Source organism: Pristiophorus japonicus, chromosome 1 (assembly GCF_044704955.1).
Source record: "Pristiophorus japonicus isolate sPriJap1 chromosome 1, sPriJap1.hap1, whole genome shotgun sequence".
NCBI lineage: Eukaryota > Metazoa > Chordata > Chondrichthyes > Pristiophoridae > Pristiophorus > Pristiophorus japonicus.
The window spans coordinates 422,200,799-422,219,564 of NC_091977.1; the positions used below are offsets into that span (position 1 = coordinate 422,200,799).

At 45.5% G+C, this 18,766-nt stretch overlaps 1 protein-coding gene across 1 annotated transcript in view; it reads left to right on the top strand.

Annotated features, from left to right (window-relative positions):
• st18 (ST18 C2H2C-type zinc finger transcription factor) overlaps positions 1 to 18,766 on the top strand; it is a 262,573-nt gene that overhangs the window by 136,068 nt on the left and 107,739 nt on the right. The window contains 2 exon segments of the mRNA XM_070875837.1: positions 11,566 to 11,700; positions 18,065 to 18,155. Coding sequence (XP_070731938.1) covers positions 11,566 to 11,700; positions 18,065 to 18,155 — 226 coding nt within the window.

Here is an 18,766-nt window from a genome sequence, read left to right on the forward strand (position 1 = left end):
AGCCCAGAAAAATGACATAAACGTCAGTTACATGCCATTCCCCCAGGGTGTCCACAGCTCTTCTACCAAAGTTATGGCAGACGATTGGGAAAACCCCTGCAGAAATTCACCCCCTTGAAAGTCAGTGCATATTTTATCTCTTCTTGTCAACAAATGTTACTATCTTAGTTGTGGGGTAATATAAAAAGTATAATTCATTCTTATCAACAGTTACTGCATCACTTTTTGGGGACAGTTTGGGCATTCCCTTCACTCCTTGTGAGAAAAAATTCCAGCCTTCGCTCGACATGGAATTACATATAATTTATAGCACAGAAACAGACCATTCAGCCCAACTAGTCTATACTGGTGTTTATGCTCCTCACTCACCTCCTCCTATCCTACTTTATCAGCATAACCTTCTATTCCTTTCTCCCTCATGTACTTATCTAGCCTCCCCTTAGATGCATCTATAGACATCTCCACACTTAGCAGAGTTCAAATGGAAAATTGAGTGAAATGGTGATGGAACCTGTATTCTTGCCTAATTCTGTGAGACTGTGTTAGTGCTCTAATGCTCAATACCTGAACTTTTAAAAGGCATAAGGAAGGGTAAGTTAAATTATTGAAAAGAAACATAGTAAAATATAGATGTTTGGAGTTTCTGTGCATTTTACTCGATCTCCCACCATTACCTGGGCAGAAGATGAGTGTATACTCCAGAGAAATGGAAAATCTATCCCAGAATATGTAATAAATTGAGATAAATTGCCTTCCCCTGTGACAAGACTCCTGTGCCATTAACCCAGGGAGTATGTTGTAGAATTAACAAACAAATAGTTTAGTTATAAGCATTTAGAAAAAAACATGCAAGAGCCACTACAAATGTGTCTGAACTGTGAATACTGTGGTTTAAAATCCCATGTTAATGACAGTGAGTCCATCACTTGCTACAAGACCAGACACGGGTTCCCTTACGCTTGTTCTTGCAGATGGAGGAATTAAGTCTTCGGGCTGGATTTTCAGTTTTCGGTGAAAACGGTAGTTTTACGCCAAAATTAACGATTTCGCTGCGCTTCCGTTTTTAGGCCTAACTATCGGTCTTTACATCTGTAAGTTGGCATTGAACCAGGATTTGCGGCGCAAACCGCGAGTTTCGGCAACTTTAGTCCGAGGCCGGTAGCACTGCGAGAGAGACCTTGGGAGGTGGGGGGGGAAACAAAAAAAAGCAAAAAACAGTCATAAAACCCTTACCTGCTAAATCGCTGAAAAATCATTTAAAAATAAAACCTTTAACTTACTTTTTTGCAGGTCTTCATATTACCGCTGTTGGCAGGGCTGCACCGACAGGTTTGACCTGTCGGTATTCTGGGCACGGCAGAGAGTGCCGAAAGTACAACGGTAATGCAATCTGTGGTGTTGCACGTCGTTTCACGTCGGCACACCTCTCCCCAGCAGTACGTGAAAGCGCCGCCACAAAGAGGTACCCGAGGATCCCGCCAACCGGGTTTTCGCTGCGTTGGGTCAAATCGTGGCAAAAACCCGGTCACAAACCTGGCAAAAATCCAACCCTTTTTAAAGTTTTGCACAAATCCTGTTTGTGTTTGAGACTAGCACTTAGAAGTGATGGAGAGCTGGATGCTACCTTTTTCTTTTGCCCATGCATATTATTTCTTGCAAACTATTGTATCTTCCATTTCTTTTTCTGAGTGCTACAAATACCTGCCTGTACATCTGTTCTCAGCCCTCCATTAATGCCACTTCAGAAGGTGCACAAGAGCACCTGGAGTGACTAATATATCAATGTTCCCTCCCTCCATTTATGAAATAGCTTTTCTCCACTCTTGATTCCCACAACAGTACAATTCAAATCAGAAGCCACAATATATAAGAGGAATTGTGGATGCAAACCACACTCTGTGACAGAGTAGATTGAAGTTTAACATCTTGCACCATTGTATTATCATGGGACTGGATCCTAAGGTTGCACTACATGATAGCTGTACTGTCATTGCAAAGAGGTTTTGCCTTGCACTGATAGTACAAAGTCAATGGGGGAGAAATTCGGGGTGTTTGCGCTTCCTGTTAGTGGCCCCGGGGCAGGGGGGGCTGCTGATGGGCCTCAAAGAGCATTTTTCCTGGGCACGGTGCTGCTAATGACTCCCGTGAAATTCTGCGGGAGTTTAACGGCGGTGGTAACCGATAGCCAGCCAGTGACAGCTTCTGTGGGGCGCATACCGGGCTGTAGGCCACTCGTGGGTGAAATTTAATGGGGAGTTGGTGCTTTAAAAACAATAATCCTCCGACTTACGGGTCGCGGCCCGCTGCATGGTGGATCACGGGGTTTGTGCCGCGATCTTGCAGCCCAGCACACAGCTTGATTTAATGAAGGGGAAGGCCCTTTATATGTGGCAGTGCTACATGGATTCCTTCCACCCGGTTGCGCCCCATAGGGTAAGTGGAGTGCGTTATTTTACACTCCACTTGCTCTTGGGAGTGGTAACTCCAATATTGCAAGCGGGGCAGGCTGTTACCACACCCAAACAGGGCAGGACACAATTTCTCCCCCATATAAATTGGCCAGAAAAAGCAGCAAACCTGAGGACTGCGATAACTTTAGAATTCAGCAGAGGAGGACAAAAGGTCGAATTAGGAGGAGGAAAATAAAATATGAGAGGAAGCTTGCAGGGAACATAAAAACTGACTGTAAAAGCTTCTATAGATATGTGAAGAGAAAAAGATTAGTGAAGACCAACATACATCCTTTGCAGTCAGAAGCAGGTGAATTTATAATGGGGAACAAAGAAATAGCAGAACAATTGAACAAATACTTTGGATCTGTCTTCACTAAGAAAGACACAGATAACCTTCCGGAAATACTAGGGGTTCGCGGGTCTAGTGAAAAGGAGGAACTGAAGGAAATCCTTATTCGTCAGGAAATTGTGTTAGGGAAATTGATGGAATCAATAGGCCAATAAATCCCTAGGGCCTGATAGGCTGCATCCCAGAGTACTTAAAGAAGTGGCCCTAGAAATAGTGAATGCATTGGTGATCATTTTCCAACATTCTATTGACTCTGGATCAGTTCCTATGGATTGGAGGGTAGCTAATGTAACACCACTTTTTAAAAAAGGAGGGAGAGAGAAAACAGGGAATTATAGATCGGTTAGCCTGACATCGGTGGTGGGGAAAATGTTGAAATCAATTATTAAAGATGAAATAGCAGCGCATTTGGAAAGCAGAGACAGGATCGGTCCAAGTCAGCATGGATTTATGAAAGGGGAATCATGCTTGACAAATCTTCTGGAATTTTTTGAGGATGTAACTAGTAGAGTGGACAAGGGAGAACCAGTGGATGTGGTGTATTTGAACTTTCAAAAGGTTTTTGACCAGGTCCCACACAAGAGATTATTGTGCAAAATTAAAGCACATGGTATTGGGGGTAATGTATTGACGTGGATAGAGAACTGGTTGGCAGACAGGAAGCAGAGAGTCCGAATAAATGGGTCCTTTTCAGAATGGCAGGCAGTGACCATTGGGTTGCCATAGGGTTCAGTGCTGGGACCCCAGCTATTTACAATATACATCAATGATTTAGATGTAGGAATTGAATGTAATATCTACAAGTTTGCAGATGACACTAAGCTGGGTGGCGGTGTGAGCTGCTAAGAGACTGCAGGGTGACTTGGACAGATTAGATGAGTGGGCAAAAGCATGGCAGATGCAGTATAATGTGGATAAATGTGAGGTTATCCACTTTGGTGGCAAAAACAGGAAGACAGAATATTATCTGCATGGTGCCAGATTAGGAAAAGGGGAGGTGCAACGAGACCTGGGTGTCATGGTACATCAGTCATTGAAGTTTGGCATGCAGGTACAGCAGGCGGTGAAGAAGGCAAATGGCATGTTGGCCTTCATAGCTAGAGGATTTGTGTATAGAAGCAGGGAGGTCTTACTGCAGTTGTACAGAGCCTTGGTGAGGCCACACCTGGAATATTGTGTTCAGTTTTGGTCTCCTAATCTGAGGAAAAACGTTCTTGCTATTGAGGGAGTACAGCAAAGATTCACCAGATTGATTCTCGGATGGCAGGACTGACATATGAGGAGAGATTGGATCAACTGGGCTCGTATCCATTGGAGTTTAGAAGAATGAGAGGAGATCTCATAGAAACATATAAAATTCTGACGGGATTGGACAGGTTAGAGGCAGGAAGAATGTTCCCGTTGCTGGGGAGTTCCAGAACCAGGGGTCACAGTCTATGAATAAGGAGTAAGTCATTTAGGACAGAGATGAGGAGAAACTTCTTCACTCAGAGAGTCGTTAACCTGTGGAATTCTCTACCGCAGAAAGTTGTTGAGGCCAGTTCGTTAGATATATTCAAAAGGGAGCTAGATATGGCTCTTACGGCCAAAGGGATCAAGGGGTATGGAGAGAAAGCAGGAAAGGGATACTGAGGTTGAATGATCAGCCATGATCTTATTGAATGGCGGTGCAGGCTCGAAGAGCCGAATGGCCTGCTCCTGCACCGAATTTCTATGGGCCCAAGTTTCGGGCCGCGCCTAGAACGGCGCAGCCCCAACCTGGAAGCCCATTTTTCGCGCCACAAAGTGCGCCTAAAAAACTTACAGATTCTCCGGCTCCCTGCTGGTCCTCTGGAGCCGGGCGTGGTGCAGCACGAGCTGTAGGGGGCGGAGCCAGGTCCCTGCGCTGAAAACAGTGCCGGGACCTCTGCACATGCGCGCTACAGTGGGCGCGCATGTGCAGTAGCTCCAGGCGCCCAAAACTGTGTGGGAGGGGCCCGAAGCACGCAGCCCCTAGCCCTGGCCGAATGGCCTCACTAAGGCTGTGTGCATAAGGCTGCCTCCCACGCCCAGCTCCTGCTTCCTCCCGACCCGACCCAACCCCCCACCCCCCCGCCCCCGGACCCGACCCGACCCGACCCTCCGGACCGGACCTGGTCCGCGCTCCCCCCCCCCCCCCACGCCACCTGACCTGACCTCCCTCTCCCTCCCTCCCTCCCCCCCCCCACCGACCCGAACCGAACCAACCTCCCTCCCACCACCCACCGATCCGACCCGCGTTCCCGCCACCCCCCCTCCCGGATTGGACTCGACCCAACCTGACCTCCCTCCCCCCGCCCCTGACATTAACCGACCCGACCCGACCTCCCTCTGCGCCCCCCACCGACCCGACCCGACCCGTGCTCCCTCCCTCCTCCCCCCCCAACCAAACCAACCCGACCTCCCTCCTCCCTCCCACCCCCGCCGACCCGACCCATGCTCCCACCCCGACCCGCACTCCCCCCGACCCGACCCGCGCTCCCGATGCCAGACCCCGGACCCGACCCGACCCAACGCCACCGACCTGTAAATCTGGTGCTGGGGATGTGCCCTGCCCGAAGTCTTGGGCCTGGGCCCGGCCCGTTCAGCCTCCCTCCCCCTTCTTCCCCCCGCCCTTCTCCTTTCCCCCCTTCTCCTTTCCCCCTTCTCCTTTCCCCCCCCTTCTCCTTCCCCCCTTCTCCTTTCCCACCTTCTCCTTTCCTTTCCCCCCCCTCTCCTTCCTCTTCTCCCCCCTTCTCTTTCCCCTTCTCCTTCCCTTTCGCCTCTCCCCCCCTTTCCCCTACTCCTCCCCCCTTCTCCTCCCCACTTCCCCTTCTCCTCCTCCCCCCCTTCCCCTTCTCCTCCCCCCTCCCCCTTCTCCCCCTTCCCTCCCCCTTCTCCCCCTTCCCTCCCCCTTCTCCCCATCACTACCTCCCCCTCTGCCTCCCTCCTCCCCTCCCCCTGCCCCCCCCCGTCTCTCCCTCTACCCCCCTCCTCCCCCTCCCCTCGCTGTCAGAAATACAGACACTGACAGACAGAGAGTGAGAGACACACACAGACAGACAGACAGCGAGATAGAGACACTGACAGAGACACACTGGGGGGGGCGGGGCGGGGCATCCCAGCACGCTGTTGGAGGACTCCCGGTGCTGCAGTCGGTTAATAGAAAATGTTTTATTTATTGATTTAAAAAAAAAATGATTTCTTGTAAATTTTTTTGATTGATTTATTGATGTTTTTATCATTTATTATTGATGATGGCTCTTTATTTGTAAAACTGAAGTGTTTAATGTTTGTAAACTTCCCAATTAAACGCCCCCCCACCCCCACCATTCCCTACGCCTGATTTGTAACCTACGCCTGATTTTCTAAAGTGTAGACAAGGTTTTTTCGAGCAAACAAAAATCTTCACTTACTCCATTCTAAGTTAGTTTGGAGCAAGTTTTCACTGCCGAAACTTTGAAAACAGGCGTAAGTGGCCGGACACGCCCCCTTTTGAAAAAAAAATTCTGTTCCAAAGTGAAACTGTTCTAACTGACTAGAACTGGAGCAAACTAAATGCCGAGAATTTGAATTTCTAAGATACTCCGTTCTGCACCAGTTGCTCCAAAAAATCAGGAGCAACTGAGGCCGAAACTTGTTCCCTATGTTTCTATGTTTCTATGGAGATAACATCCAAGCTGACTCTAGCATGAATCAGATTGAGATTCTTTCCAAAAAAATAAACTACTTTCCACTGATGCTACAGTTGTATGGTAAACACAGCCTTTGTGTTTCATTTGGATTAAATTGTTATTAACTACTTTTTTCTAAGAACTGGTTCAGTTTTATTTTTTGTTAAAATTCATGAGTACTTTATTCATGAGAACGTTAATAGTGCCTATCCCTTTCAAGGCAAGAAAATATAACTTTGTGTTGGATGTATGGATAACCACCTGACATGAGTAATTGCTTTTGTGTGGAATAGACACTAAGCATTACAGAATTATTGAAGTACAATTACTGTATATAAACGTAGAAACATAGAAAATAGGTGCAGGAATAGGCCATTCGGCCCTTCTAGCCTGCACCGCCATTCAATGAGTTCATGGATGAACATGCAACTTCAGTACCCCATTCCTGCTTTCTCGCCATACCCCTTGATCCCCCTAGTAGTAAGGACTTCATCTAACTCCCTTTTGAATATATTTAGTGAATTGGCCTCAACTACTTTCTGTGGTAGAGAATTCCACAGGTTCACCACTCTCTGGGTGAAGAAGTTTCTCCTCATCTCGGTCCTAAATGGCTTACCCCTTATCCTTAGACTGTGACCCCTGGTTCTGGACTTCCCCAACATTGGGAACATTCTTCCTGCATCCAACCTGTCTAAACCCGTCAGAATTTTAAACATTTCTGTGAGGTCCCCTCCCATTCTTCTGAACTCCAGTGAATACAAGCCCAGTTGATCCAGTCTTTCTTGATAGGTCAGTCCCACCATCCCGGGAATCAGTCTGGTGAACCTTCGCTGCACTCCCTCAATAGCAAGAATGTCCTTCCTCAAGTTAGGAGACCAAAACTGTACACAATACTCCAGGTATGGCCTCACCAAGACCCTGTACAACTGTAACAACACCTCCCTGCCCCTGTACTCAAATCCCCTCGCTATGAAGGCCAACATGCCATTTGCTTTCTTAACCACCTGCTGTACCTGCATGCCAACCTTCAATGACTGATGTACCATGACACCCAGGTCTCATTGCACCTTTCCTTTTCCTAACCTGCCACCATTCAGATAATAGTATGTCTCTCTGTTTTTACCACCAAAGTGGATAACCTCACTTTTATCCACATTATACTTCATCTGCCATGCATTTGCCCACTCACCTAACCTATCCAAGTCACTCTGCAGCCTCATAGCATCCTCCTCACAGCTCACACTGCCACCCAACTTAGTGTCATCCGCAAATTTGGAGATACTACATTTAATCCCCTCGTCTAAATCATTAATATACAGTGTGAACAGCTGAGGCCCCAGCACAGAACCCTGCGGTATCCCACTAGTCACTGCCTGCCATTGTGAAAAGTACCCATTTACTCCTACTCTTTGCTTCCTGTCTGACAACCAGTTCTCAATCTATGTCAGCACACTACCCCCAATCCCATGTGCTTTAACTTTGCACATTAATCTATTGTGTGGGACCTTGTCAAAAGCCTTCTGAAAGTCCAAATATACCACATCAACTGGTTCTCCCTTGTCCACTCTACTGGAAACATCCTCAAAAATTTCCAGAAGATTTGTCAAGCATGATTTCCCTTTCACAAATCCATGCTGACTTGGACCTATCATGTCACCTCTTTCCAAATGCGCTGCTATGACGTCCTTAATAATTGATTCCATCATTTTACCCACTACTGAGGTTAGGCTGACCGGTCTATAATTCCCTGATTTTTCTCTCTCTCCTTTCTTAAAAAGTGGGGTTACATTGGCTACCCTCCACTCGATAGGAACTGATCCAAAGTCAATGGAATGTTGGAAAATGACTGTCAATGCATCCACTATTTCCAATGCCACCTCCTTAAGTACTCTGGGATGCAGTCCATCAGGCCCTGGGGATTTATCGGCCTTCAATCCCATCAATTTCCCCAACACAATTTCCCGGCTAATAAGGATTTCCCTCAGTTCCTCCTCCTTACTAGACCCTCTGACCCCTTTTATATCCGGAAGGTTGTTTGTGTCCTCCTTAGTGAATACCGAACCAAAGTACTTGTTCAATTGGTCTGCCATTTCTTTGTTCCCCGTTATGACTTCCCCTGATTCTGACTGCAGGGGACCTATGTTTGTCTTTACTAACCTTTTTCTCTTTACATACCTATAGAAACTTTTGCAATCCAATGTCCTCGGGGGAGTGTTTGCTAGTGCTGTTGGGGAGGAGTTAAACTAATATGGCAGGGGGATGGGAACCAATGCAGGGAGACAGAGGGAAACTAAAAGGAGACAAAAGCAAAAGACAGAAAGGAGATGAGGAAAAGTGGAGGACAGAGAAACCCAAGGCAAAGAACAAAAAGGGCCACTGTACAGCAAAATTCTAAAAGGACGAAGGGTGTTAAAAAAACAAGCCTGAAGGCTTTCTGTCTTAATGTAAGGATTATCCGTAATAAGGTGGATTAATTAACTGTGCAAATAGATGTTAACAAATATGATGTGATCGGGATTACGGAGACATGGCTCCAGGATGATCAGGGCTGGGAACTCAACATCCAGGGGTATTCAACATTCAGGAAGGATAGAATAAAAGGAAAAGGAGGTGGGGTAGCATTGCTGGTTAAAGAGGAGATTAATGCAATAGTTAGGAAGGACATTAGCTTGGATGATGTGGAATCTATATGGGCAGAGCTGCAGAACACCAAAGGGCAAAAAACGTTAGTGGAAGTTGTGTACAGACCTCCAAACAGCAGTAGTGATGTTGGGGAGGGCATTAAACAGGAAATTAGGGGTTCATGCAATAAAGGTGCAGCAGTTATAATGGGTGACTTTAATATGCACATAGATTGGGCTAGCCAAACTGGAAGCAATACGGTGGAGGAGGATTTCCTGGAGTGCATAAGGGATGGTTTTCCAGACCAATATGTCGAGGAACCAACTAGGGGGGAGGCCATCTTAGACTGGGTGTTGTGTAATGAGAGAGGATTAATTAGCAATCTTGTTGTGTGAGGCCCCTTGGGGAAGAGTGACCATAATATGGTGGAATTCTGCATTAGGATGGAGAATGAAACAGTTAATTCAGAGACCATGGTCCAGAACTTAAAGAAGGCTAACTTTGAAGGTATGAGGCGTGAATTGGCTAGGATAGATTGGCGAATGATAGTTAAGGGGTTGACAGTGGATGGGCAATGGCAGACATTTAGAGACCGCATGGATGAACTACAACAATTGTACATTCCTGTCTGGCGTAAAAATAAAAAAGGGAAGGTGGCTCAACCGTAGCTATCAAGGGAAATCAGGAATAGTATTAAAGCCAAGGAAGTGGCATACAAATTGGCCAGAAATAGCAGCGAACCCGGGGACTGGGAGAAATTTAGAACTCAGCAGAGCCATTTTTGAAAGGCTTAAAATGGGCAAAAAAATGTGTCCAGCTGTAAAAATTGGTGTTGCACGAGGATTCGCGGTGGAGACCGTGGTCCTCGTCAATTTTAGTAAATCATTTCAGAAATACAGTCTGAGATTACAGTTTAGAAAACGTTTTAGATGTACTGAGGTAAAGCATAGTGTCAGTTTGCAAACAACATTAGAACTTATAGCTAAGGGTAGGTGTGCAATATGATGAAATCGGCCAAACCAGTGCAAAAGATCATGGAATTTCAGGTGCAAGTTACGTTCAAAACATGATGGGCTAGAAATTGGTGATTGCGGTATTTTATCGGCATTTTTTGCCAAAAATACCGCTAATCACTCCGCCATTTTTTAAAGGCTTAAAATGGGCAAAAAAATGTGTCCAGCTGTAAAAATTGGTGTTGCACGAGGATTCGCGGCGGAGACCGTGGTCCTCGCCAATTTTAGTCTGAGGCCGGTTACCACTAAAAGACAGGCCCTGGGAGGGGGGAAAACACACAAAAAATATCACAGAATATTCACAAGACAGTTATCTAGCGAATTGCTGAAAAAGAATTAAAAAATAAAAACTTTAACTTATCTTTTTGCAGGTCTTCATACTTACCATTGTTTCTGGGGCTGCAACGCAAGCTTTTCTCGGGCGGTTATTTTCATCCAGAATATGGGTGCACCGAATGGCCAATTTAAAGCAATCGGGCTTTTTTTCGTCTTGCACGACGGTGGTCCACTTTTCAGTGGTATTTTAAAACCACTGGCGCAAGACTTTGGCCAATTTACCTGATCACCTTGTTCCTCCAAAAACAGCGAAATATCGCTGAAAAAACGGGTGCAAGGCTGGCCAATTTCTAGCCCATGATATTTTGCAATGGTTTAAAAAACATTGTGCTGGAAACCGAGAACGCCCACAAAACTGGCCATGCCCCCGATTGATTGAATTGCCATGGCGCGTGTCCGCTAATTCCACCCATTTGCAGCCCCTCGGAAGGATTGTAAAATGAAGCTTTTTTTTTTAGGTGCAAGGGCACTAATAGGCACCTGTTAAAAGCTTTAAATTATGTTTTAAAAATTTAAACTGACTACTGTACATCAATGAAACAATTAAATGTTTCTATATAATTTTTTCCAGTCATTATCAGCTTTTTAAAATCTGGTTACTCACAGGTGGCAGACTAGGCACACTTATTTAAAATGTTTAGTTTTTGCATTAAACCCATTTTGAGCTGTATTAATAAACTGTACCAGGTTATTATTCTTAAATACATCAAGGAATATTTTTTAGCGCAAGAAAAAAAAATCAATTAGGTTCTAAAACGCTGCCCGATTGCGCTGGTTCAGGGACAATCTTATGTTTGTGATTATGTAAATGAGTTTGAGTGGAAACTTGAACCATAAAATCAATCTGGAAAACTAACACAATTTTGAATGCAATTTGCGCCTGGATTATCGATCGCGCCCAAAGAGGATACTCTCCTTCCCACCTCCCAACGATGTTTCATTGAGGGATATTTAAGAGCACTTGCCTTTATCCATATAACTGCATGGTTTTGACTGTTGAATATTACCATTCCTCATCGCAACCATTAAATGTTCCGGATTATTGATGTAAGAAAGGGCTGACCAGATGGATGTATTTTAGTTAGTTGACTCACTACTAATGCTCTGCTGATTTTTACAAGATTCTATTAGATCTGACAAAAAAGAATCGAAGTGTCCAACTCCAGGCTGTGATGGCAGTGGTCACATTACTGGGCTGTATCCTCACCACCGGAGCTTTTCAGGCTGTCCTCACAAAATGAGAGTGCCACCAGATAGTGAGTAATCTGCCATGCAGCACACTTCCTACAGAGCACTTGCCCTTATGCTTATAACTGCATGATTTTGACTGTTGAATATTACCATTCCTCATAGCAACAATGAAATGTTCTGGATTATTGATGTAAGAAAGGGCTGACTAGGTGGATGTATTTTAGTTACTTAAGCTAAACTTTGCCCGCACATGCAGTATATAATTCAAAACCCTTTCCTATTGTGTGCAGATGGGATATTATAAACATTCAAAATTTCTGTAGTTGTAATAAAGTGTACGTACAATATTTAAATTAAAGGAATGAACCAAACTAGATCTGAGAACAGGCTACACTTCAGTTGAAGATATGGTTTAAATAGACCGTGGGGCTGAAATTCAACCTCCCGATAAGGCCTGTTACCGCCGGAAAGCGGCGGCCATATGGCGGTGTCGAATGGTCACCAATTTGTAGTCGAATTGTCGGCGCTCGCAAAATTGTTCCCGTTGGTTTTACCGGCAGTCCCCACTTCCGTCCCGCTGTTGCCAATCCTCCTAAGTGCGCCATGAAAGCGTGCACTGCCGATGTCCCGCCCCGCATGCAAAATTCGGTGCACTGCGCTTGCAGTATGTGTAAAATGGTGGTGCGGCCTCCATTAAAGGAGAGGGCGCATTGCTGTGGCTGCCATCTTATTTTTTGTTGTTGGCCGACTGCCAGGTCGGCCCGACAGTTATGCCCCCGGGTTCGGCTGGGCTGCCAATAGGCCATTGGCCCAGCTGAAACCCTCCCTAGTGGCCTAGTGGACCTAACTTAAAAAGCTGCAGAGCTCTAAGCGGCTCTCCCCTTTAACTGAAGGGGAGAGATGGGTTGATGCGCTAGCGCGATGATGTCACAAGCCCATGCTGATGACTGACAGCAGCGGACACTCTGCCTGCCCCCACTTCTGCCCCCATTATGCCCGACTTCGACCCCGCTCGAAAAAAAACGACAAAGAGCTGAATTTTGCAAGATGTGGCGGCCAAAGCACAAGAAAAGCGGTAGGTGTGACCCGTTTACAGCGAGTGTGTATTTCGGCCCCCCAAATGTTCAGCTTGGAAAATCCAGTTATTTTTATGATTACAAGTTATGGCTCCAGCCTGTTACTTAAAGATTCCAAAGTCAGCACATGGTAAAGAAAAAAGAAGTCCTTAAATCTACAACCCACCTGCTGGCTCTGAACTCAATGACAGCTCATTTCATAGGCTCACTCGTCAATGTGGATCACTCTTCCACACTTGGTTTAACATTTGAAGTAAGGTTATTGTGAAACAGTTGAATTGATAGTTGATTCGGATTTAAGCTACCCTAACTGTTTATATATATTAGTAATAAAGAACAAAGCTTTGAGTCTCTATCAAATGTTATTGTGGTAACAGTAAGGACAGCAGTAAGTGTTACGAAGTCACAATAGCAGCAACAATGTTTACAGGTGTCTATTTCTTTGAGCTGGCAAAGGTACTAGAAATACTTGCAGGCATTGCAATACCAAATTTAAGATAGCTCAACCATCTAACCTTGTAACCTTACTCTTATTAGAATCTCTCCCAGCTCCTCTGCTCCTCAGTTCCAAAAGAGAGACTGAGAAAGGAGTAAACAAGAGCACCTGAGTAAACAAAAAAAACTGGGAATGGAAGGAAGAGTAAGAATACCAAACTAGTTGTTCTATTTAAAGAATGCTTTTTTTCAGTACAGTCATGGAATCATGCAGCACGGAAGGAGGGCAATTCAGCCCATCGTGCCTGTGCCGGTCTATGAAAGAGCTATCTAATTATCCGACTCGCCTTCTCTCTCTCCATAGCACTATAAGTTTTACCATTTTAGAGAGATGGTAAATAGGGCCCTCAGATTTTAAAATCATAAACTGCAATGCTGAAATTAGTATTAATTTTACAGTAATAAATCTATTCAAACATTATATGACTGAAATAAAGACAAAAATGAACTTTTACCTAAAAGGATTGACTGATTTTCACCTCCCAAATTTAGGGGAACTGAAGCCAATTATACCACTACCCTGGAAGAGATCAACAAACCTAGGAACCTGGGGCCTTTCTGGTCTGTATAGCTCAGCAGTTCACTGGATAAACTCACTGGGGGGAACTTAATCCCCAAAAAACAATGGGTTGGGGTCAGGTGAGAAGTTAAAGTTTTAAAAATCTGAATCCCGACCAGAACCTGCCTCCACTTCTGGTTTAATGGAGGCAGGATGGGGGAGGCAGGGCGCCAACATGCTCCCAGGTGGTGGGTCGCCCATTTAAGTATTATAATGAGGCAGGCATGCCTTGGATTTAACCACCATTTTAAATTTACACTTACCTCCTGGATTCAGCATCCCTGCCTAACACTCCACCTGCGATTGAAGACCCCCCATGAGGCCTCCGAGTCTCCCTTCCAGGCCTCCCCCCACCATGCTGCTCTGGCCCCTCAATGTCGTTTGCCTCCCCCACAATGCTTCTCCACCACTGCCCCCCCCCCCCCATCTCCCAATGTGCTTTAGTCCCCCCTGTGCTACTCTGGCCCTTCGATCATGCCCTGGACCTCCCCTCCCGTACTTCTCCAGCTCTCTGATACTGCTCCTGGACCCCGATCAGCCTCTCTGGCCCTCCGATATGCTTCAGACTCCCCACACCATCCCAATCAACTGCTCCAACCCTTCGATGTGCTCCCTGGGCCCATCTCCCCATGCTCCTCTGACTCTCTGATCAGCCGCTCAAGCCCGCCAATGTGCTCCAGGATCCCTCCATTACCTGCCCCCCCTCCCCACCCCCCACCCCCACCCACACCCACCCCTGCTCCTCCAGTCCCCCTCATGCCATAAGCCTATAGGCTGGTGATCAAACAACAACTGCGAGAATGCATGGCATGGTCTTTACCCAGTCACAGGAAAACAAAAGTAGATCTATCACAAACTAACTGCTGTCACACCAAACCTACTGCCAGTCTGTTGCTAAAACCCTTACCACTGGAAGAACAAAAACAAATTCTGTCATTTAAAATTCATACATTAAAATTTACAAGATTGTTTAGAACTTTGCAATGTCAGTTTCTGTGAGGAGTTTCACCACCACCAGACACTCTATTCAAATGGTACCCTGTTAACAAGGTTTGTGACAACTGAGCAAATTGCTATTCTCCAACGAGCCCTTTGAGGCACTCATCACTGCCTCCATATAAGCAGTAATTCCAACTGCCCCCATCTTCATCTCCCACCAACCTTCCCACACAGTGCCCATTGGGAGCTAACCTTGTCAACCTCCTTCCAACTTGCTCACCTCATCCACCACTGCCTCCTTGGACTGTGCCAATAAATCAACAGTCAGTGCCCCTCTTTGCATTTCCATCCAGAATGTCTATTCACTTGCAAACAAGGCCCTTGCCATCACAACCTTATTATGGATGGTTGCAGTAGCATTCGTTCTTTGACTGACACTTGGCTCATGGGTGGCAACAACAATAACTTCTATTTATATAGCACCTTTAATGTAGTAAAACATCCCAAAGCACTTCAAAAGAGTATCATAAAACAGACTAGTTAAGCAACAGCCAGAAGTGCCGAGTGGATGATTTATCTCGGCCTCTTCCTGAGGTCCCCACTATCACAGAAGCCAGTCTTAAGCCAATTCGATTCACTCCACATGATATCAAGAAACGGTTGAACACATTGGATACAGCAAAGGTTATAGGCCCCGAGAACACCCCGGCTGTCGTACTGAAGACATGCTCCAGAACTAATGATGTCTCTAGCCAAGCTGTTCCAGTATAGCTACAGTACTGGCATCTATCCAACAATGTGGAAAATTGCCTTGGTATGTCCTGTCCACAAAAAGCAGGACAAATCCTATCTGGTCAATAACTGCCCCGTCAGTCTATTCTCAATCATCAGCAAAGTGATGGAAGATGTCGTTGACAGTGTTATCAAGCGGCACTTATTCACCAACAACCTGCTCACTGATGCTCAGTTAGGGTTCTGCCAGGACCACTCTGCTCCAGACCTCATTACAGCCTTGGTCCAAACATGGACAAAAGAGCTGAATTCCAGAGATGAGGTGAGAGTGACTGCCCTTGACACCATTACAGCATTTGACCAAGTGTGGTGTTAAGCAGCCCCAGTAAAATTGAAGTCAATGAGAATCAGGGGAAAGCTCTCCACTGGCTGGAGTCATACCTATCACAAAGTAAGATGGTTGTGGTTGTTGGAGGTAAATCATCTCGGCCTCAGAACATCGCTGCAGGAGTTCCTCAGGGCAGTGTCCTAGGCCCAACCACCTTCAGCTACTTCATCAATGACCTTCCCACCATCATAAGGTCAGGAGTGGGGATGTTCTCTTCTGGCTGCAAAGTGTTCAGTTCCATTCGCAACTCCCCCGATAATAAAGCAGTCCATGCCCGCATGCAGCAAGACCTGGGTGACATTCAGGCTTGGGCTGATAAGTAGTAAGTAACATTAGCACCACACAAGTGCCAGGCAATGTCTATGTCCAACAAGCCAGAGTCTAACCACTGCCCCTTGATATTCAATGGCATAACCATCAGCAAATCCCCCACCATCAATAACCCGGGGCTCACCATTGACCAGAAACTGGAGTGAACCAGCCACATAAAGGCTGTGGCTACAAGAGTTGGTCAGAGGCTGGGTATTCTGCGGTGAGTGTCTCACCTCCTGACTACCCAAAGCCTTTTCAGCATCTACAAGGTATAAGTCAGGAGTGTGATGCAATACCCTCCATTTGCCTGGATGAGTGCAGCTCCAAGAAGATCAACACCATCCAGCACAAAGCAGCCCGCTTGATTGGTACCCCATCTACCACCTTAAACATTCACTCCCTGCACCACCGACACACTGCAGTGTGTACCATCTACAAGATACACTGCAACAACTCACCAAGGCTACTTCAATAGCAACTCCAAAACCCGTGACCTCTACCACTTAGAAGGACAAGGGCAGCAGACGCATGGGAACACCATCACCTGCAAGTCCCCCTCCAAGTCACACATCATCCTGACTTGGAAGTATATCACCGTTCCTTCATCGTCGCAGGGTCAAAATCTTCAACTCCCTCCATCACAGCACTGTGGGAGTTCCTTCACCTCATGGACTGCACCTGTTCAAGAAGGCAGCTCACCACTATCTTCTCAATTAGGGACAGGCAATAAATGCTGGCTTCGTCAGTAACACCCACATCCCAGAAACAATGTTTTTTTATATTGACACCAAGCCACATAAGGAGAAATTAGAGCAGATGACCAAAAGCTTGGTCAAAGAGATAGCTTTTAAGGAATGTCCCAAAGGAAGAAAGAGACGTAGAGAGGTGGAGAGGTTCAGGGAGGGAATTCCTGAGCTTAGGGACGAGGCAGCTGAAAGTATGGCCACCAATGGTTGAGCGATTATAATCAGGGATGCTCAAGAGGCCAGAATTAAAGGAGCTCAGATATCTTGCAGGGGTTGTGGAGCTCAGGATTGGGAGGGGCAAGGCCATGGAGGGCTTTGAAAACAAGGATGAGAATTATAAAATCAAGGTGTTGCTTAACTGGGAGCCAATGTAGGTCAGTGAACACAAGGGTGATGGGTGAACAGGACTTGGTGCGAGTTAGAACATGGGCAGCCAAGTTCCTGAAACATTAAAGTGACACTGCTGTTGGTTTAATGAACATTCCATGCCACAGAGTAGGTGAATGGAGAATGAGGGTTACTCATCTGATCTGCAGTGGATGAGGAGGTGCTGGGCAGGAACTGTGGAGCCTCCCAAGTAGGAAAAGCATCTTGCCTTTTCCTAAAATTGCCCAAATCCTTCTGTGCTCCCAGCAACCATCAAGACCAATTTCCTAAATCATCTTCCCATCTTACTTTAGCTGCCTTTGTGCACTCTGTGCATTTTCTTGTGACTTCTGCATTTGTGCGGATGTCTGGTGAGGACAGGATCAGGCTCACCTTTGATGGCTCTTTTGTGGGCGAGCTGGCTAACAGGCATTGTCAAGCCACATACATGGAGCATGGTTAATTGGGCAAATTATCATAGGACTATCAGCGTGCATAGAACCATGCACAAGCCAAAGTCAGCATTTTCAGGAGAGGAGGGAGCAAATTGAATAAAGTTTTTACATGAAATTACTGTAGTACCGCAGAATTTGATGGCTCCATTTGAATCTTTGCATTCTTGCATTAAGCAGATTTTTATATATGCAGCATATTCTATGTAAATGTTTTATTTATATATCTATTATTATTAATGTATGTATATATTATATACTAGATCGATAGATTAGACACTGAGAGAAAAGCAAACAAACTGTGAAATTAATCAGCATCATTACTGACACAGACTTGTTTTGTTGCATCTTTTCCTATATTCAGTCCTTGCCATGCATGAGAATGTGCTCAGGTGCCCAACCCCAGGCTGCACAGGAAGAGGGCATGTGAATAGCAACCGCAATTCACATCGAAGGTAAGTTGTATCACTTAGTGTACATACTTTATAGTGCGAATGTCAGACAATCAACAGAATGGCTAAATTAATGGGTTAAACCATTTCTTTTACTCCAGAGTTCAATCCATCTGAGAGGGGCAGGATTAAAAGCTGTCTTTTTTGACTAAGAGCCTTAAGTGGGTTTAGGCAAACACAATCCAGTTAATGACACAAAATTATGCTGTATATTACTTCGGCTGCTACCTACTTTTCAGTTTTCAGAGATAGCCATGAAGATAATTGATAAAAGGAATAATCTCAGCGATACAAATTGTGTGCTTTTTGTGAGGTTGGAGTGTAAGCTTGTTGCTAGGACAATATAAGAGGAGATTTACAATTAATCTAATCAACACTAAGTAAGAAGTTGGGAAAATGGTTACATTGTAGGACTGCGGTTGCTATTCACTGTCTGTTCAGAGTATTCTCTTCAAGCAGTGTCTTAAGAAAAGATACATTTCTTCTGATAAATAACTTTGAGTAAGATGCCTCATAAAGACCCACGATTTGTGATCTCTACCTCTTCGAAGTCAGTCTAGTGACATGAGAGGAATTCATTATTTGCATCCCACATGAGATGCTATAGGGTAGCC